Source organism: Moschus berezovskii, chromosome 14 (genome assembly GCF_049115385.1).
Source record: "Moschus berezovskii isolate FMDL1 chromosome 14, NW_MosBer_1.0, whole genome shotgun sequence".
NCBI classification, from domain to species: domain Eukaryota; kingdom Metazoa; phylum Chordata; class Mammalia; order Artiodactyla; family Moschidae; genus Moschus; species Moschus berezovskii.
The window spans coordinates 48,391,724-48,412,638 of NC_142473.1; the positions used below are offsets into that span (position 1 = coordinate 48,391,724).

Here is a 20,915-nt window from a genome sequence, read left to right on the forward strand (position 1 = left end):
CAGAAAACTTCCAGATGGCTTTTTTCTACTTTCATTGGCTGCAAGTGCAAGGAATACACGTGGAATACTCAAACTGGAAAGAAACATAACTGTTAAATATGCTAAAAATCATACAATATTTTTTAGTATCAATTGTGGATTATTTTTGTATGTAGACATATGAACAGATAGTTAAAATGCAATGTGATATATGTTATATTAGAAGGATGTTCAGGGTACTATGGGAACCCTGAAGAGGGAATAATTAACTCTTCCTAAGGGAAATCAACCCTGCTTCTCAAAGCTAGAACATTCGAACCAGTTTGGAAGGATGACTAGGAAGGAGTTTATCTGAAAAGGAGTAGCGTAGCAAGAAAGAGTATTTTAGGGAGAGGGAACAAACACTTCCACAAACACAAGAGTTATGCAAAGATTTGGTGCATTTAGGGGATAGCAGAGGTATTTGGCATGGCAAGGACATAGGATGTGTGGCAGGTGAAGCTAGAGATGAGACTAGAAAGAGTTGAAGCCAGTATGGAAAGGGCCTTGATCCACAAGCTACGAATTTTGCCCTTTAGGACCATGGGAGGTACAGTTTTTGTGATGAGGCCTTGTCTGATCTATTCAGTTATTTCTCTTTTTCTCATCATGCTAATGAGACTGTGTTACTATGACTAATGTTTGAGCATCTGCTACCAGGGAGTTGGAAGCCTCATGGAAATTATTTTCAACAATTAGAACAGCATTTCTGACCTGGGGCGAAATGAGGAGGGTCTTCCCTGACAAGCCAAGTGGAAGGGAGGGACAGTTGCATGATGCCCCTGGATGATGCCCCCTGTGCAAAACATCCTTTTCCACGTCTGTTGACGGGCAGGAGAGTATCTAGGAGATTGCAGATCCAGCTCTGTCATTAAAGTCCATGGCTCTGCGGAGGCTAAGGGAGGAGTGGTAGGTGAGGAGAAGAGCAGTAGTAAACTATTATTTTGCATGATTTTGTAGATTTCATTTTTCCAGGATATGTCAGTTACCTTTTGCTGCATCGAAAGCCACTCCAAATCTTGGTGGTTAAAACAATAACCAAGCTTTATTTATGATTCTGCAGGCTTACAGTTTGGGCTGGGATACTCTGGGTGGTTCTGCTGGGCTGCGCTGGGCCTGGCTAATCTCTGCTGTGCTTACCCATGTCTGTGTTCAGTTGGTGGGTCAGTTGGGGTTCCCTGGCTTGTTTTGGCTTCAGGTGGCTTACCTGAGACAACTAAGGCCTCTCTGCACATGGTTTCTTGTCTCCAAGCTATCTAACCTGTTGTTGTTCATGTGGCAGTATTCGAGTTCTGAGAGGGAGAGCAGAATCATGTAAAGCCACTTGAGATCTAGGCTTAGAACTAATTCATTGTCATTTTTTCTGCATTCTGATGGCCAAACCAGGTCATGAGGGCAGCTTAGCTTCAAAGAGAGAGAATAGACTACACTTTTTTGGGAAGACTCCACTTTTAATGGATAGGATTGCAAGGGCATGGCACAAGGAGGGGAAGAATTTGTGGCCACTTTTTCAGTCTCTCAGACTATCTGACTTTCATCAGATGGGAGAGTTGATAATTAAGGTTATTGTCTTACCATGAATGGGATAGGAGAAATCTTTTGAATTCAAAGTCAGCATTCTTAGACGATTCTGTGAATTCTCAAGTATTGTTTAGTTCAGTCCTCACAGCAACTCTTGTTTTCCCTTGCTATTTTGCATATGAAGAAACTGGTGTACCGAGGAGTTAAGTGAGATTAAGTGACTTGCCCAACCAAGGTCATTGGGTGGTATACCTGGTGTTTGGACTTGTTTGTCTGCGTGCAGCTCTAGAGCAACTGCCATTGTGTCATTTTGGTGATATGAAACAGAGAAGACCGTGGTATTATTGCTACATCACTGGCAGAGCCAGCCCCTTTCCTGGTTGTCCTCATCCCTGGGCACAGGCACATGGCCCTCAGGAGCTCGTCTCCTTGCTCTCAGTGGGCCAAGTACTTACGTAGTGGACCTGAAGTACTGCAGTCTTCAGGGTGGCAGTGTCATACTGCTTATATAGTTCAGGAACCCACCATGCTGACGAATGTGTTGGAGACTGCTGCATTCCTCTGGCGAGAGGGAGGTAGGACAAGATGTTCACGTTCATGGGTGAAAATACATGTATGGGGTGCACCCAGCATGGAATGCATGGAGAAGGCGCAGCAAACACTCTTTGAGCTCCAGGGGCAGACCAATTAGTCTTGGTTGTTACAAGAGAAGAGTGTCTCCTAGATGAGCAGGCAGACAGTCCTTGCCTTTCTTTGGCTAGAACTTTCTGAAAGCTCTAGCATTGAAAGCTCTAGCTTTGAAATCTCTAAAGAAATTCTCCTACATGGTAATATAAATGGCTGGAGCTGTGCCCTGGGCTAAACTGACCCCTTTGAACTTATCCAGTAGTGGAAACTGGGCTCTCAGGGCTGTGAAATGAAGGGTGGGAGCAGCCGGAAGGCACCTGATTATCACAGCTGGAGCAGGGTTGGACCTCTATTTTGTAGGAAGGAAAGAGATGTAGGATCAGGCAAAGTTGAGGATGTGGGGAGGTCTGTGGGGCAGGCCCCTAATAGGTTGGTCATGTCCAGAGTACCTTGATGGTAAGTGCAGGCTATGGCATCAAATATACTTCATTTTGGCACAGATGGTGTTGGCACATGCCTGGGTGTTTTGTATTAGAAAGCCTTGTGTCTAGGTCTTATGTGTAACCTGCCGTGTTGCCCTGACTCTGCTATCTTTGCCCTCTTTTCTCAGAGCTCATCTCCTGTCCTGGGTATGAGTACACGTCACCAGGGATGTAACTGAACATTTTCTGCTGCAGTGCTTTTCTTCTGGGCAATCCAAGATGGTGAGGGTAAGTCAGGACAAGCAAAGAAGCAGCTAATTCTTTTCAGAAATCCATGCAACCCTGTCCGTAAGTCTGTCTGTCCACCCATCTTACTTGTTACCCTTCCACCAGTTTACCTAATCATCCATCCATCCTTCTATCCAGAAGAGAATCAAAGTGTTTCAGTTGGGGAAGCAAAATGAGTGTGTTTTTTCTCTCTTATAGTTTTTACTGGAAATTATGATTACTAAGCTTTTATTCCCTTCACCCTCCCAATACTCGAGCTGAAACTCATTCACCAGCCTGGGTTAGATGGGTTCATCAGTTTTGCTTGTATTTAACAACTAATACCTTTTCCCTGAGTTTCTGAAATTTCATACCACTTATTGACTAGTATCCCTTCTCATTCTTTCTCTACTGGGGAATCCTTGCCACTACATTTTATTCATTTGCCATTTTACTTACTTGCTCCTGTGTTACATCCTTACTGAATGTCTGTCATATATGCCAGGGCCTATTCTGAATACTAGGGAGAGAGAGACCCATGTCTCCACCCTTAAGGAATTAATAGTTTAGTTAGTAAAACCTACATTTCTCCTCTTTTCTTTTTCTTGCTGTGGGTTTGTCAGATCCCAGGGTGAGGATAAAGCTGTCAGAATCCACATCAGTTTGGTGGCCTGTATTATTCAGCACAGACAGGCTAATTTTTCAGAAATCTTCTTTTCATCTCTCATATCAGCCCTACATGGTATTTTCGGACCAAATGAATGCACATTTGTACCAGGAGAAGGCCAGAGATTCTTGGTCCTGGCAAGCCCCAGTAGTGGAAACACAGCTCTGAGAGTTGGTCTGTCGTACTCTTTCCTGGCTATTTATGATCATCTTTTTGTGCACTCATACAGCTACAGTTTCTTCTTCTCTGTAGCATGTTGAAATTTTTGCTTTTGCCTGTGCTTTACGTTTTCCTCACTTGTCTGCCTGGTGAACTTTTACTTGTCATTCAGTATCCAACTCAAATGTCACCTCTTTATGGAGGACCTTTCCTAGCCTCTCCTAGATGGAACTCCTGGAAACCTCGCTTTGCTTCTTTAGCACTTGGTACATCCTTTCATCACAGCATAACCCACTGAGTGTTTGCCACACTGTCCAGGCTGTGTACCTTGAGAGCAGAACCTTGCCTTATTTATCTGCATATCCTCAGCTGCAACACAGGATTTGTGTGAAGAGGCCTTGAGGCCACTGTTCTTAGTCACATGCTTTCCTTCACGTGCCCCCGTGTATCCCTCCCAGGCAGCTCTCCAGAATGGACTACACTCCAAAATAGTGGAGGAACAGCTCTGTGGGTCCCAGTCCCTAGCATGTTTACCACTCATAAAAGCAGGTCCAAATGATGAAGACGCTGTCAGTAATTCCAGAACTCTCTACTCCTAGAACTGCTCAGAGTGCAAGGAGAAGAGGGCAGCTCACATCCTCTGTACCTACTGCAACCGCTGGCTTTGCAGCTCCTGCACGGAGGAGCACCGGCATGGCCCAGCCCCTGGGGGCCCGCTCTTTTCCCGGACCCAGAAGGGATCTCCAGGTATCACTCCCTCCCCTCCACTAGCTCACATACCCCCCCGCCCCCATCCCCCGCCCTGTAAGTAGTACCAAACCACAAAATCTTTGGAGAAGTGCTCTCTGCCCTTGTTTCCCTGCTGGGGGTGAGAGTAGGGGTGAGCCTTTCCTAAAGAAAAGCTGTTTCCTCCAGAGTCACAGCACAGTGTACCTTCACTCCAGGCTGTTCCTGTTGCCAGGCCAGGGCAGGTGGCACATGGGGAGTAGGTGACTGTGAGTGAGATGGTGCGGGGAGGAGAAGTCTTGAATTACCGTGGCAGCTAATTGAGTTCCCGGTCTTTCACCTCTGTTTAGAGCAATCAGACCCCACTTCTGTTTAGTTACTTGATTAATTTAACATACAGGATCAGGGTTTGTCCATTTATCCATCCAGCACCATCTGTTTTAAGTAACAATCTTCTTCAAAGTCTTTTCTCAAGGCCCTTGAACATTGGGAATGGTTTTAGCTTCATCAGTCAGGAACCAAAGTTTATGATCCATGTGATCTGATCTGGGTAGCTGGTTTCAGCCTCAGTCTGGATTGGGCAGCTGGTTTCAGCCCCACCATGACAGAATCCTGGCCAATGAGGAGGTGTAGGTTAAGTTCTGAAGGACTCACTATTCTGCAGGAGATCTATGTGCAGCAAGTAGCAGGCACCTTCCTCAGGCTCAGCAAATGGTGAGATGCCTGGGGCTTGATGGTACGTTATTTCTGGACAACTGTGCAAATCTGGCCAGTGTAAGCCCACCTTCCTCGTTGTGTTCCTGGAACCTCACTGGCCCAGAAAGAAGGTCAGTTTTGCACCACCTTCCCTCTAGCTCGGGGTCTTCCCTGTGTCCATAGAAGGCTGAGGGTGCTTAGTGGAGCTAACATAAGAGGTCTTCCTGAGCACGACATGCCCGCTTTCTCTGACTTCTCTGGCAGGAGTGAGTGGTGGTTCTGGAGACTTCGCCTTGTACTGTCCTCTACACACGCAGGAAGTGCTCAAGCTGTTTTGTGAGACCTGTGATGTGCTTACGTGCCACAGCTGCCTCGTGGTGGAACACAAAGAGCACAGGTCGGGAGGGCGGTTGCCCAAGGGGGTGCGGGAGGGTTCTGGACTCTACCTGTGAGAGCGCTGGGTTCCCAGTGCATGGAAATCCTCTCCCTGCTTAAGCCAACCTTCAGTCCCCAGGCCGGGCGAGTTTCTGACTCCCTAGATGTAACCCCCGGAGAAGGCAATGGCAAGCCACTCCAGTACTCTTGCCTAGAAAATCCCATGGATGGTTGAGCCTGGTAGGCTGCAGTCTGTGGGGTCGCTAAGAGTCGGACACGACTGAGCGACTTCACTTTCACTTTTCACTTTCACACATTGGAGAAGGAAATGGCAACCCATTCCAGTGTTCTTGCCTGGAGAATCCCAGGGATGGGGGAGCCTGGTGGGCTTCCGTCTATGGGGTCGCACAGAGTCGGACACGACTGAAGTGACTTAGCAGCAGCAGCAGCAGATGTAACCCCAGCCTCCCTGGGCCTGACTGAGACAATGCATTGTGGGGATCCTTGCTTAGCTGGCATGCTCAGAATAAGACTCGGTCTTCCTCATTTTTTCCTCTGCCTCCTCCTCTAGGTGCAGACATCTTGACGAAGTTTTGCAAAACCAGAGGATGCTTCTGGAAAGTGTGACTACACAGGTGGCACATAAGAAATCCAGTCTACAGACATCTGCAAAGCAAATTGAGGACAGGTAGCATCGGCTAGCCCCTTGCCTACACTGGAAATGCTCCGTTCCCTCTCACCCTGGGTCCCAGTACCAGGATGGAGTGGACATGCAGACACTGGCGTATGTCCCAGAAGACATATGTCCTGGTCTTAGAGATCTCAGGGCCAGGGAGGGTGTTTCAGGTCATCTCTTGGTGAATGGAGCCAAGCTAGGTGAGGATGATCACAGTGAACCTGGGCTGAAGTGCCTGCCTTCTGAACATGACCAGGAACTGACCAAAGATAGGTGCTTAGAACAAGGGCACAGAGTAGATACTGGAGAAGAGAGGGCTGTTTATTATGTGAGTGCAAGTCAGTGGCAGTCTATTCTTTGTCACTCCTTCCCTGATGTTTTCCTTACATCTGTACCTGATATGACGTCATCAATATTTTGTATAGAAAGAGAAATAAGCAGGTACTGAGAGAGGATCACATGGCAGGCATTGGATAGGGCATCATGCATGCATCATTTTGATCAGGTCTTACAATTCTTTGAGTCAGGGGTTATCTCCATTCTACTGATGAGAGGAGGGTAAGGTTCAGAGACATTAGGTGACTTATCTGAGATCACACAGCTAGTCAGAGACTGAGCTGGGTTTGGAAGCTAGGTCTGTGTGGCTTCAAAGCCTCTTTTTTTTTAAAAATGGTTCTACTGAAATATAATTTATATACCATAAAATTGCCCTTTTAAAATGTACAATTCAGTGGGGTTTTTTTAGCATATTCATAGAGTTGTACAACCATTATTATGACGTGAAAGTCACTCAGTCGTGTCCACCTCTTTGTGACCCCATGGACTTATAGTCCTTCAGGCTTCTCTGTCCATGGGATTCTCCAGACAAGAATACTGAAGTGGGTTGCCATTCCCTTCTCCAGGGGATGTTCCCAATTCAAGGATCAAACCTGAGTCCCCTGCATTGCAGGTGGATATTTTACCAACTGAGCCATCAGGGAAGCCCTTCTGAATTGTACATTTTAAAAGGGCAATTTTATATTTTTTATATAATTTTTATATAGAGATATAAAAATATGATTTTTATACCATAAAATTTCCTTTATAAAATGTACAGTTCAGTGGGGTTTTTTAGCATATTCATAGAGTTGTACAATGATTATAACTGTCTGCTTTTAAAATATCATTTTTATCACCCTAGAGAGAAACCCTTACACATTAGCAGTCACTCCCTGTTCACCTGCAGCATCCTCAGCCCTTGACAACCGTTCATCTACTTTCTGTCTCTACCTAGGCTCTTCTCACTGCATGACGCTGTTTAGTAGAGTATTCCCCCTTTTAATAAAATGAAATTACATGAAGTCATACCTGTGTTCACTCTCCCTGTCCTGCCTCTAGTGCTGTGTGAACTGGTGAGCTATTGACTTGACCTGGGGATGGACCTGCAGTTTGTGAGAGAAAAATGAGTTGAACTTCGGGCCATTGGCCCACTTAGATCAAGTGGGCTGGGTTGTACAAAGGGCAGGATGGATGGTGGAGGAAGGTTCTTATTTCTTTACATTTGGTGCCTGCTGGTCCCTGATTTCAGTAGAAAGCGTCCACATTGTAGGCTCTTACGTTTGCTGTCTGTAGGCTGTTGTAGGCCTGGAGGGAAAGGCTCACCATGCTCTGTTTCCTCCTGTTGTTTGTAGGATTTTTGAGGTGAAGCACCAGCACAGGAAGGTGGAAAACCAGATCAAAATGGCCAAGATGGTTCTGATGAATGAACTGAACAAACAGGCCAATGGACTCATAGAGGAGTTGGAGGTATATGTGAACAGATGGTTAGGTTCTGTACTCTCCCTGGGGCGGAAATCAGGCACATATCAAATACGTCTCATGGCTCAGGGATGCCTGGGCTAGAATTCAGATGTGCAATTTCCATAGCTCTGTGCTTCTCCCTGTATCTTAAAATGTCCTGTCTAATTTTGGGAAGTTGGCTCACTAAGGGCTTATAAAATCAGATCAAACTCCCATTAATGCTGTGGCAGTAAGGCACTGCCTTCCTGGACTTTGCAGGTTTATGGCCTTGAAAGAGTCATGAAACGAGCTGTGCCCAAGAAATGTAGACATTCATTTCCTCAGTCACTTATCACTTATTCCTGCTTGCACTGTAAAATCTACCTACCCTTTCTCTCTCCCTCCTTCCGTCCCTCAGCAGCCATGTCCTCCTCTCAGGGGTGCAGTTTCATCTGATTCCATTTGTGTTTACACTGATGCACACAGGCCACTAGACTTCTCAAGCACGTGGTTTGCAGTCCATGAACAGGATCAGGGACTCTGTCTTCTCTCTCTGTACCCAGGGCATCACTAATGAGAGGAAGCGGAAGCTGGAGCAGCAGTTACAGAGCATCATGGTTCTCAACCGCCAGTTTGAACATGTGCAGAATTTCATTAACTGGGCTGTCTGCAGCAAAACCAGCATCCCTTTTCTTTTCAGCAAAGAGCTGGTAAGAAGAACTCCAACTCCTCAATCACTGACTTTGGGTTAGTAAGTGAAAACCGTCTTTTACCAAACCTCACAATGCAAAGGACCCAGGTGCTGGAATAGACCTGCCTTCCTCCAGGCAACTCAGCTAGGAAATTCTGCAGTTCTGTCTCAGGTCACAGATCCAGACATTAATACTAGCAGTATGCTGGACATTCCCTAGGAGGTTGGGTTTAAATGAGGCCTAAGAGGAAAGGAGGAGTGGAGGTTGACATTGAAGTGTTGGGCTGAAGAGGTTGGTGATGCCCAGGAAAAGGAGCAGAAGTTTTGAAAGAGTTGATGGGGTTTGTATTTGGATATGTCGAATCCAAGGGCCCTGTAGGGCGTCTAAAGGGATCTGTCCCAAATCTGTTTTGATGAATGGGTCTGGGAGTCAGAAGAAAAGTCAGGGTTAGAGAGAGAGAGAGAAAGATGTGTGAGTCCCTGGGATTTGGATGGTATTGGAAAAGTGTGTGAAGAAGGAAGAAAAAAACAGACCTGGAGCCCAGGGAAATGCCCCTGTTTTCAGCACAGACAGAGGAAGGGGATGAGTGAAGGAGATGAAAGGCAGCCGTCAGAAGTCAGCAGAGAGATAGGAGTGCGGTGCACAGAACTTAACAGAGAGCTCCAAATTTTTAAGGGATCAGTGTTATCCTTGCTACATAGGTGACAGAGGAAGAGTAGTGAAGAGAAACCTTGAGATCTCAGAATCAGGAGGCCCCTGGTATAACCTTTGAAAGACACTCCAGCAGCTTTTCTCTCCAGCAAAGTAGAAAGGTCAAAAGCTAGAATGAGGGATTGAGGATGGGAGGGGAGGAAGTAGAGGCATTAGTGAAGAGCAGAGAAATAAGGTAGCTTGAGAAGGAGACAGGGTTGGGGATACTTTTTGAAAACAAGGAAAACATTTGCACGTGTTTATTTGGGAGAAGAAGTTGAAGACAGAAGAGATGTGTGGTAGAGGGAGCATACTGGGAAAACAGAAGGAAGTGGGATCTAGAGTGAAATGGTTGATGTTAAGCAAGAGGCACTTCTTTTCTCTGAGGTTGAAGGATGGAAGATGTCAGTATAATGTAGTTAAGTCTGGAGATAGGAGGGATACAAGTTTGAGGGAATTTGCCTTCAGCCTCTATGAAGTAAGCAGTGATAATCAGAGGATTAGACATTGGGTAAATGACATTCAGGAGAGAAGTAAAGATTTTAAATAGTCATTAAGGACCATGGAGGGACTTCCCTTTTGGTTCAGACTGTAAAGCGTCTGCCTACAAAGGGAGACCTGGGTTCAATCCCTGGGTCAGGAAGATCTCCTGGAGAAGGAAATGGCAACCCAATCCAGTATTCTTGCCTGGAAAATCCCATGGACAGTGGAACCTGGTAGGCTACAGTCCATGGGGTCGCAAAGAGTCGGACACAACTGAGCGACTTCACTTTCACTTTCAAGGACCGCGGAAGAGGAAACTGACAAGAAGAAGGACTGAGGGTGGCCCTGAGGATAATGATCAGTGAAGCGACCCCACATAACATAGCTTTGGGATGGCTGGGTTGATGCAAGGGCAGGCATTGATGGGAAGGGAATTAGGGCACTAGTGATGTTGTTACTTAAAGCGATGGAAAACTAGCATGGCCAGCTGGGCTGAGGGAGCAGGGCTTGGAGAGTTCAGTGAGGTTGAATAGCATGCTCAGGAAGACCAAGAACTATTGTGATCAGGGCGTAGGTTGTTGGAGTTTAAGGTCTCATAGGTAGAATGGTTCTAGATGGTGAAAATGGTCTAAGTCTGGTGACTGAACTGAAAAGAGAAGTGAAGGTGGTTTACATTAAAGAGCTCAAGGAAGTAAGAGGCTAAAATGTTGATTAGGACATTGGTTAATTCGATGTTAGCAGGGTAGTTGGGTACTTGCCAAAGTCCTAGATAAATAGGAGAGTTTTAGTAATAAGAGATAGATGAAAAGGATGAGGGAAGAAGAGGGCAGTTGAGTAGGATGGAAAGGAGTTTTACAAGGGGGTGGAAGGACAGCTCTGGGGAACTCAGTGTCTGCCCCCATGGACTTTTCAGTTGAGATTATGGTAGAATGAAGGGAGCACTCTTGAGAGGGTGCTGTCAAGTGATATATGAGGAAGAATTAAAATCATCTGAGGCCTGGAAGAGATAAGAATGTAGGCTTTCCAAAAGCCTCAATAAGAGGAAGGGGATCAGTAGGGGTGGAGGAAGGGGGAGGAATGTGAAGATACTAAGGTGTAAGGAAATGAGGGGGCACACTGGGGAGGATCACAGGCTAAATAGCCATGACTCTGGGCCCTTCAGCCTGTCCAATGAGTGAGGGAGAGGGAGTTCTTACTCTGGCACAAGATGCCCAAAGAAATGACCTTTGGTCATTGCTGTTGTCAGATTGTGTTTCAGATGCAGCGATTGCTGGAGACAAATTGTAACACAGACCCTGGTTCCCCTTGGAGTATCAGATTCACTTGGGAGCCTAACTTCTGGACCAAGCAGCTGGCTTCCCTAGGTGAGCCCAGGGCCTGCTCTATGGGCCTTTGCATGATTGCTAAGAACACATTTAGACCATCTGCTTAACTCACTGGGTAGATCAGCATATGCCCAAGAGAAAGTGCACCCTGAGACCGCCAGTGGTCATGGAGTCATTCAGCAAACCTTTTCCTGGGGATGATGATGGTGGGGTTGGGGTGGGGGTGGGGAGAGCTGACAGCTTAAATAGCAATGGCAATATAGGACTTTTGTAATAGGACCAGTTGAAATCTGAGTTTCCTATTCTGCATGAATGTCCCTGTTCTGTTGGTTTCATTGCTAGAAGAGGAGACGAGACAGTGGTCCTACTCTCCAGAATGCTGTATGGCAGTGCAGGCGGACCTGTGTCTCTGAGTACAAGGGTATACATGTGTGTGGACACAAACAGAAGTATTTCAGTGACACAGAGAGAGAGACAGACAGGCAGTGTCACACACATCTTTTGGAATTGAGATGTAAGCAGATAATTCATGACCTTGTACATTTTTCTTCCCTGCTGCAATAACTTGCTGGCGTTCAATATTTAGGCAGAATGTAGACAATTTGAAGTTGTACCTGTGCTGACAACCTAATGGTAGGTTGTTAAACTAATGGCCAACTGCTACCTTTGTCTGGACTGATACTCTCATTGAAAGTGTTTTGAACTTGACAGAATAATAAATGATATTTAGGTTTATTTTCTGCTTTCCTTTCCCTTTTGATACAATTCCACAGACCTTTGGTGAGCATCTGCTCTGAGTCAGGCCCCACATTGGCCACTAAGTGACCAGAGGTGAATAAAACTCACCACCTGCCCTCAGGGTACTTGGTTTTCCCCTCCATAAGCCTCGGAGGAGCTGAAGAAGCCATTAGACTAAAACAACAATAGCATCATCTTCTCATGCATGAGGGCCTCGGGTCCTCAGACATCAGCACTGACTCTTGGCACTGACCTGGGGATAGAGCCTCCCCACTCTCCTCCACCCTGCTTACCCAACATCTCGTTCTCTGGAACAGTATTTGAGGACTTACCCATTTATCCTGGGGATGAATCTCCTTTGCTACTTTTTAATACACTCCCTTTTCTCCCCCCAGTGTTGATAGTTTTGGTTTGAGTCTTTCTTGGGCTATTCTGTTAAAAAAGAAGTAGGTACTCTGTGACGGAGCCCATGGTTTCCCTAGTGGGATACAAACAGAGTCAGGACTGAGCCTCTGGTAAAAGCTGAGCTGATTCCTCAAATGTCCCAGGCTCCCAGCGCAGGTCTGTATAGTTTCTATTGCTGATATCATTCTAGACTGAGTCTTGGGGGTTAGGGATTGAATTTCTTCATCTCTGCCTCTGGTACAAGGTTGTTGAATGATATCCTTTGGCCCTGGAAGAGGGAGGTAGCAGGAGTAGGGGGAACAACTGCAGATCACCTTTGGAAACACTCTCTATTCTGAATTTTTAGGCTGTATAACTACTGAGGGTGGACAGCTGTCCCGGGCAGATACTCCTGCTTATGGAGGCTTACAGGGACCATCATCTTTTTACCAAAGCCACCAGTCCCCAGTGGCTCAGCAAGAGACTCTCAGCCATCCCTCGCACAAGTTCCAGTCTCCAGCACTCTGTTCCTCTTCCGTGTGCTGCTCCCACTGCTCCCCAGTCTCACCCTCCCTCAAAGGCCAGGTCCCCCCACCCAGCATACACCCAGTGCACAGCTTTCGGCAGCCCTCTGAGATGGTACCCCAACAGCTGGGCTCCCTGCAGTGCTCCACGCTGCTGCCCAGGGAGAAGGAACTGCCCTGCAATCCTCACCCGCCAAAGCTGCTTCAGCCCTGGCTGGAAACCCAGCCCCTTGCAGAGCCGGAGAGCACACCCCAGCGGCTGGGGCAGCAGCTGACTTCCCAGCCCGTGTGCATCGTTCCCCCACAGGATGTTCAGCAAGGAGCCCATGCCCCGCCCACCCTGCAGACACCCTCCATCCAGGTGCAGTTTGGACACCACCAGAAGCTGAAGCTCAGCCACTTTCAGCCATCGCCACAGCAGCAGCTGCCACTTCCGCCCCCTCCGCCCCCTCCACCCCAACAGCAGCCACCCCCGCCTCTCCCTCCATCCCAGCATCTGGCTTCTAGTCAGCACGAGAGCCCCCCAGGGCCCGCCTGTTCCCAGAACATGGACATAATGCACCACAAGTTTGAGCTGGAGGAAATGCAGAAGGACCTGGAGCTTCTTCTTCAGGCTCAACAGCCCAGCCTGCAGCTGAGTCAGACCAAATCGCCTCAGCATCTACAGCAAACCATCGTGGGGCAGATCAATTACATTGTGAGGCAGCCGGCACCCGTCCAGTCCCAGAGCCAAGAGGACACTGTGCAGGTGAGGTCAGGGTGGCACCACCTCCCTAGATTCTCCCTAGGAGAGCGTCGGGAACACAGCCTCCCCATCACAGGGTGGCACAGGAACACAGTTTCTTCATCTTAAGGTGGCCTTGAACTCAGCCCTCCCAATTCAAGACTGCCCTGGGCTCTGCCTTCCATCTCAGGAAAGCTCCAGAGAACACAGTACTTAGCCCCAACACAGATCTAGGCTCAATCCTGTCCAGAGTGGCCTGGCCTAGTCCTGTCCTCCTGGGTGACACTAGGGACCATGTCCATTAATGGAACTTCCTGAGCTGTGCTGGACTCCAGTCAGTGCAGGGCAGAAGGGAGGCTGTCTCTTACCTTTGTAACCTCACTGTCTTTACTGTAACTTATGAATCCCAGCTGGGGGAAGGGGAGAGCTTAAGCAGATCACTTCCCTAGAGATCATACAACATTGGGGGCTTCCCAGGTGGCACTAGTGGTAAAGAACTCTTCTGCCAATGCAGGAGGCAGAAGAGACACAGGTTCGATCCCTCGGTTGGGAAGATCCCCTGGAGGAGGGCATGACAAACCACTCCAGTGTTCTTGCCTGGAGAATCACATGGACAGAGGATCCTGACAGGCTGTGGTTCATAGGGTCACAAAGAGTTGGACACAACCGAAGTGATTTAGCACACTGTATGCTCATAAAACATCAAGTGGTAGTGCCAAGTCTTGGGTCCATGCCAGCTGACTCTGAATTGCCACAGAGGAGGCCTTGTTCTCTCCCTAGGAGGATGACTAAGGCTGCTCCTCTCTTTTCTCAGCTAAAAGCCAATTGGAGAGGTGTAGTTCGTACCTCTGGGATCTTTGCAGCACTCCACATCTTCATTCTTAATTCTCGCTTTTCTTGGTTTCCAACAACTTCCTGTTCCAGCCCCTTCCTCATCCCCTTTCACTTTTTTCATAGTGAAATATATGTAACCACATTTATACCTTCAAAGCAGCTCTATAGACTTTTGCTTTATTACAAAATATAAGGCTTCACATTTTTGCTTCTGCACTGACAACTTCAATTTTATTTTTATTTATTTGGCTATGCTGCATAGCATGTAGGATCTTAGTTCCTCAACCAGGGATGGAACCCATGTCTCCTGCAATGGAAGGGCAGTTTCTTAACCACTGGACCACCAGGGAAGTCCCAAAGCACTGACTTCAGATCAGGCTTTAAATGTCTGCCTCTGAGGCTCAGTTCCTTATATAGAATAACTCTTATGATGGCAGAGAAGGGTCTAGGGTTTATAGAGGACCACAGCTCTATAAATGTAAGTCAAAACTATTGGGATTGCTTAGGTGACTCTGACAAAGTTAGCTCATGATTCTTGGTTTGCGTTCTGCTCTAAGATGTCATGTTAGGAACAGCTTGGATAAGAGTATCTTCTGAGAAGCTTTCAGGCCATCCGCAGTGCAGGTGGTGACAGCAGCAGTGGGCAGTGCGGTGGGCCTCAGCCTTTACCCCTGCTGCTACTCTCTACGGGAAATGAAAGCCACTTAGTCATGTCCGACTTTGTGACCCCATGGACTGTAGCCTGCCAGGTTCCTCTGTGCATGGAATTTTCCAGGCAAGAATACTGGAGTGGTTTGCCATTTCAGGACCCACCCAAGTTCTTATTTTCTCCTCCAGGCTGCAGATGAGCCTCCAGCATCTGAAGGCCCAAAGCCGACTCTCCCTCTTGACAAGAATACTGCTGCTAACTTGCCCCAGGCATCTGGGGAGGAAACCCCTCACAGTGTCCCCCCATTGGACAGCGCCGTCCAGCACTCCTCTCCGAATGTGGTGAGAAAGGTACATTTGGAGCCTGCTTTCCCTGACCATATGGGACCCACTGCCAGTCAAGGCCCTGGGGACCTGGCTGAGCATGTCTGGGTAGGGGGAGGAGTGTCCCTGGCTCATCCCTGGATGTTACACACCCCTGACTCATGTCTTTTGTCCTAGTGAGTGAGCAAGGTCCTCTTCCACCCCATTGGCACTCCCCCACACACTTAAATTGGGAGCAGCTGGGCTTCGAGAGGAGGGGGAAAGGGAAGGAAAGTCAGTTTGTTGAACACTGACTGTATACCTAGAACTGCGTTTGGTGCTCCACAGGGTGACTTCACTTAACCTTCCCAATAGTTCTGTGAGGTGGGCATCCCCATTTTATAGCCAAGGAAACTCAGATCCAGGGGCCTACAGCTAATAGATAAAAGGGGCTAAGGTTTATGTAAAATGAGAATCACAGCCTGAGCTTTTTCCTCTCTGCAATGAATGACAGTGGGGAAAGTGTTTTATGTGGTCCCACAATCCAGAGTTGGCTGGCTTTAGAATTTGAATTAATGGAATTCTGTGGGTGAGTGGTCTACAGAGATGACCTGCAGAGGTGGCTAAGCATCTGAGGGCACTGGGATGTTTTGAAGATAAGCTAGCGAAGCTCTTCCTGTCTATCCACCTGTCTGCTTGGTGGACAGTTCACGGCAATAATCCAGAATCCTACAACTCCTGGTTGTCCTACTGTCACTCCTGTGTTTCATCTCTACCCTGGTCGTCCTCCTAGCTGGAACCTCAGGGCTGTGCTGTGCCTTCCCACCAGCCCTCCATGTGTCCCTTGGCCCTGTTTCCCCTTATCCTGTCCCTTTTCTGGTCTCATCCCCTCAACCCTCCTGGTACTTCCACTCAGCCCTGTACCGGAAGCTCTGTCAGCTGTTCTGTTCCCTTCTAGCCTGCACTCTCAGCCCTGCAGCATCCCTTGGGCTCTACAGTCCCAATTTCTCTAGTTGTCCTTTGTACCTACTACCCCTTATCATGTTTCTCCCAGCAGCGCCACTGCCATAGATCAGTCTACCTCAGTGATACCTGAGAAGAGAATTCTGAAAAGTAAGAGATGGCAAAATTGGAGTGTTACCTTAGAAATCCCCTGAAGTCTGGTACTAAAGGTCTTCAGTTTGTGCCTAGCCTGCCCTATCCTTCTGAAAATGGTTTGGCCTAGAGGCCCACAAGATGCTGTAAATTGGACCTGTGTGGCTCTTAGCAGTTTACGTTCTTACACCTGAGGTACATACCTATCTGTTCAACCATCCATCTATCCACCCATTTATTTATTCACTCAGTGATCAAAAACTATGTTAACCTCCTATTGTGTGCCTCCTATTTTTGTAGGTGTCAGGAACGCATTGATGAATAAGTAGTCTCACTTTGTACCTTATAGTCCAGTGGGAGAGAGAGTTAAACAAGCAGCAACAGTGAGGTATGGTGAAGTGCTGTGATAGTCAGTGGGGTGTATATAAAGAGCACCGAACCCTTGGAGATGACTTCCTGGAGAACATGGTTTTACGCTGAGATTTGTTTGAAAAATTAAGTTGGGGACGGAGAGATGGAGGGGGAAGGCTAGAATAAATAGAGGGAATGGCTATTAGGAAGGTCCAGAAGTGAGAGAAAGCCTGGGCTGCTTAGGGGGTTTCAGATAATTTGACTTGGTAGGAACATGAGATGAACTAGAGAATGGGAGTGATTGAAACCAGAGTAGTTAGAAAGCTTTGTAAATTATGCTCTGAATTTGGGATTCAGTCTTGGGGGTTGTGAGGTGTGAATGAAGGATTACTGGCAAGGAGGATTAAAGTATAGAGAGATCACTTTAGTTATAGTAAGGGAGACCAAACTAGTACAGAGGAGAAATAGGAGAAGATGAATGAAATCAGGTAATGATGGGAAAGAAGAGGCAGCAAGGACTTCAAGAGATCAGATCCCAGGAGATTTTTGGACTTGGAGTCTGATTGGCAGTGGGAAGTGGGGTAAAGGACATTCAAGGTGTGTCTTGGTCCACTGAGTTGCCATTCATCTGAGATGGAAGCATGGGAAGAAAAGTACATTTGAGGGGAAGAAAAAGTCAAGTTTTGAATTGGTGGTGGTCTCCTCTGGAGGCTGGAAGACAGCTAGCTCTAGAGGGAAGTAGGGAGCATGGGGATTACCAGTGCCCAACTGGTAGTGGGAGTCATGCTGAAAATGCTTCTGCTTATTTGATGGGTCTCAGTTCTGCTCCTCCACCCAGTAGAGAGGAAAGGAGGCGAGCCACATGCAAGCATAGAGTCTGTGCTACCTGGGTGGGTGGCTGGCAGGGTGCTTGGAGCCACGAAGGGAGGGGCTGCTTCGCTCCTGCATGGCTGCAGGATGGCAGTGGGGTTGATGAAGATCTAAAAGTTAGGATATTTAACTTTTCATCTGGAGCTGCCTCTGGCTGTTACCATGGACCCACGCAGAGGTGTGGAGGGGCCAAGTGACTTGACATTTTTCAGACATTTCATAGGCTTCTTTAAGGCTTGTACTCCCAAAAAAAGGAACCTCAAGGTTGCCATCCAGGGGAACCTGGTCCAGAGGAACCTTTGGGTCTACTTGACTGAGCAAGGTACTGGTTATACACAAAGTTCCTGAAATAAGGAAAGGGGCTTTCTTTTTGAGGGAATTCATTGTCTTGAATCTGGGATTGGACAGGGTGGGGGATATGAAGGTCAAGGTTACCCAACAACATTCTGAGCATCTTATCATTGATTTATAATACTTTGTATAGAATTTTCTACTTTTTTTTCATAGATTTTTATATGTATTTTTCTATTTTATCTCTTTGTTTATCCTAGCAATACTATGAGGAAGCCACTTTCTTATTCCCCTTTGAAAGATGTGGAAACTGAGACACAGAGAGATTAAATGACTGCCTAAAAGTTAAGCAGGCAACTATTGGCAAGGTTAGGCCCAGAGCACAGTTCCTGCCTCAGCCCTGGGTTCAATGACTAGGTTAAATTGCCTCTCTCTGTGCATTGCAGTGGGAGAAGTAGGACTCCATGTGGCCTCTCACTGCTGGATTTTCCTATCTTTATACTCTCTGAAGTAACCTGAGGCCTTGCTGGGGAGAAGTCTTAAGACCCATCCTAGTTGGGTCTTGCTGTCTTTATCTGGTAACGGCACTTAGCCCCCAGCCTACTCCTTGGTCTGTACTGGCTGGCAAGCGCCAGGGGAAGTCAGAAGTCTATCTGAGTCCACAGACGAGAGGAAACTGTGGCAGCGGGCACAGCTGTGTGTGTTCCAAAGAGACCTACTCCTGCTCGGAGCTGCTTTGTGTCACTTACAAGGAGGACTTTTGTTACAGCCGAGCAGCTGTGCACACGTACCTAGGAGATGGTACTAAATGAGCTGGTGGTGAAAACAGATTGCTGCTGCAAATGAGATGTGAAAGTTCTAGAATGGGTTTTCTAGTGGCTTGAGCTCGGCAGTCTCTGGAGCATTTTATCCCACCACCTTCTGTGCCGCCAGCAGAATGTTTTTGTATGAACTCGGACATTTGTTTGTCAGCTGCTGTTGACTAAGCTGTCTAATCTTGGTTCAGCCACTTTGAAAAAAGATGGAAGAAAGACAACTTTACAACAGAACCCCTTTACCAAGTGAAACTGGAAGACATTTCGATGGCTTCGTTTCATACTTCTGAACTAGTCAACTGCTGAAAAATACACACACTCTTTTTGTCAGCCCTCATGGAATCAAGGCTGTAGGCATCATAGAGAGCTCTAGCTGAACCCCAGTTCACCTGCAAGAGGGACCTCTCTTCTGCTCATAGTGGGGCTCCAGATGTTTAGAGGACTTTTAGGCCACTAAGTTACTGTTTACAGCTTCAGCGGAGTCTGGGATATATTGTCAGCAAATGATGCAGAAGTATTTGACATTCCTGTGGTCTGGATTATTAAGAGTGATGCAGAAGAGTGGAGGATTATGAACCTGATGAATAGCATTTATGCCTTTATCAAAGCATTTTGATGCCTGGGCTCTTGATTTGATTCTTAAAACTCAGTGAGATTTACATTCACCTGTAGAGGAGGAAGTTCAAGCCCAGAGATGGAAAATAATTTGCTTAAATGCATATTCTAAACCTTGACATAAGTGAGGAAAAACTAGGCACCCTGCCTTCACAGTCTCCAAATACATGGCTATGGACCAGATCATGGGTTCTCATCCATGTCTATTCCTAAAGCAACTGTCTTTTCCTTGCAGCCTGGCACTGACAGCTTTTGCTCAGAATGCTTCCAGGGCCTGATAAGGCTTTCTTATGGCCCAGGCTATGACCCGGTTAGCAGTGCAGAACTGCATAGAGATGTGCACACTGTCTTACATAGGAATTGAGCCAAACACTCCCCATGTCTGGCTCTCTGAATTTTATACTCTTTAGGAAGCCTATCTCCTTCCTTCTAACCTGATTTCATTCACAGACCAAACCTAAGATCTTTGTCTAGATCTTCTGGTTCATGAAAAAATAGGTTCTTGCTCCTCGACCTTTAAATTTCCTTAAGCTAGCCCAAGAAAAATACCTCTGGCCTAGTTCTTCCACATCTCCAAAATTTGGGTTTTAAAGGTTCCACTCATTCTAGCCTTCACTTCAGATTCACTGGACTCTGCTTTTTCCTTTGTTCTTCCTTCTGCCTCAGATCCTGATCCTCTTTTTCTTTTTTCCCATCTTCTTGGATCATCAGGGCACTGGGTACTCTTCAGTTCTTCTCTCTTCACCAGCCATGATTGTTTTCCCATTTGACTCTCATTGGTTAGCGGATATCAACATAGTTACATCTGTAGCAACAACCTTACTTCATAGAAGAATTTTTCATTGAGCTGGTGGGACACTATCAGCAAGAACAACCTTCCTATTCAAAATCAACTTGTGAAACCACTGGCAGGAAAAGTTAGTTCCCCACTCAGCTGTCTGGTTCAGTTGTGTCAAGATCTACTGCTGTTAAATCAGTCTACTTAATCTGAAGCTGTTGAAACACTCAAATATTCCAAAGATTTAGTTCACAAATCTATTTACATGCATCCTTGTCTTCTTATCTATTTCCTTCAGCCAAGGCGAAGGCCTTCAATGTGTTTCCAAAAGACAAATCACAAGTCATTGGCCTCTTCTCCTACCGTACCAGTACATGGTGATCAGTCTTTGACAAGTTTAACTCCTAGAATCAAAACCTGAAACCAGAAGTAAGCAGGCAAAGCTTCAGAACAACAAGAACAGTTATTACAAACCTCATACATTATATTCTGTATTAGACTATAAGCCCAATTTAGTCAACTTGATCTAGCAAGCTTAGTTATATGGTTTTCTTTGGAAATTTTTAGTTTTTCTATATTATAGCAGTAAGCAGAGTAGAAGCAGGGAGTCAGGACTTCTATAATGGCAGCTAACAACAGGAGAGAAGACAAGAAACTTCACCTGGAAAAGTGCCATGATGTGATGTCATTCACGGAAAGGACTAGCTAAACCCTACTACGTTCTTATAAGTTCCCTAAAGCATCGATGAACTACAGAATACCCTAGCAATAGAGGTTCATCAGAATTATTTTACGTCACTAAGAGATGGTCTCATTCAGCCTCAGGTACTCTGTTTAGTAAGA

The 20,915-nt window shown here is 46.6% G+C and overlaps 1 protein-coding gene across 7 annotated transcripts in view; it reads left to right on the plus strand.

The window, feature by feature from the left end:
- The window catches only part of TRIM66 (tripartite motif containing 66), a 56,392-nt gene that overhangs the window by 16,584 nt on the left and 18,893 nt on the right, over positions 1-20,915 (plus strand). For 5 of the 7 annotated variants that reach the window (XM_088843102.1, XM_088843098.1, XM_088843097.1 and 2 more), the window contains 9 exons: positions 2,777-2,876; positions 4,281-4,428; positions 5,368-5,500; positions 6,050-6,166; positions 7,825-7,939; positions 8,476-8,622; positions 11,024-11,141; positions 12,592-13,496; positions 15,144-15,305. In XM_088843102.1, coding sequence (XP_088699228.1) covers positions 2,868-2,876; positions 4,281-4,428; positions 5,368-5,500; positions 6,050-6,166; positions 7,825-7,939; positions 8,476-8,622; positions 11,024-11,141; positions 12,592-13,496; positions 15,144-15,305 — 1,854 coding nt within the window. In that variant the 5' untranslated portion in view covers positions 2,777-2,867. Of the gene's footprint in view, positions 1-1,977; positions 2,115-2,776; positions 2,877-4,280; positions 4,429-5,367; positions 5,501-6,049; positions 6,167-7,824; positions 7,940-8,475; positions 8,623-11,023; positions 11,142-12,591; positions 13,497-15,143; positions 15,306-20,915 lie in introns of those variants that run through there. The other 2 variants (XM_088843101.1, XM_088843103.1) reach the window with 2 other exon arrangements.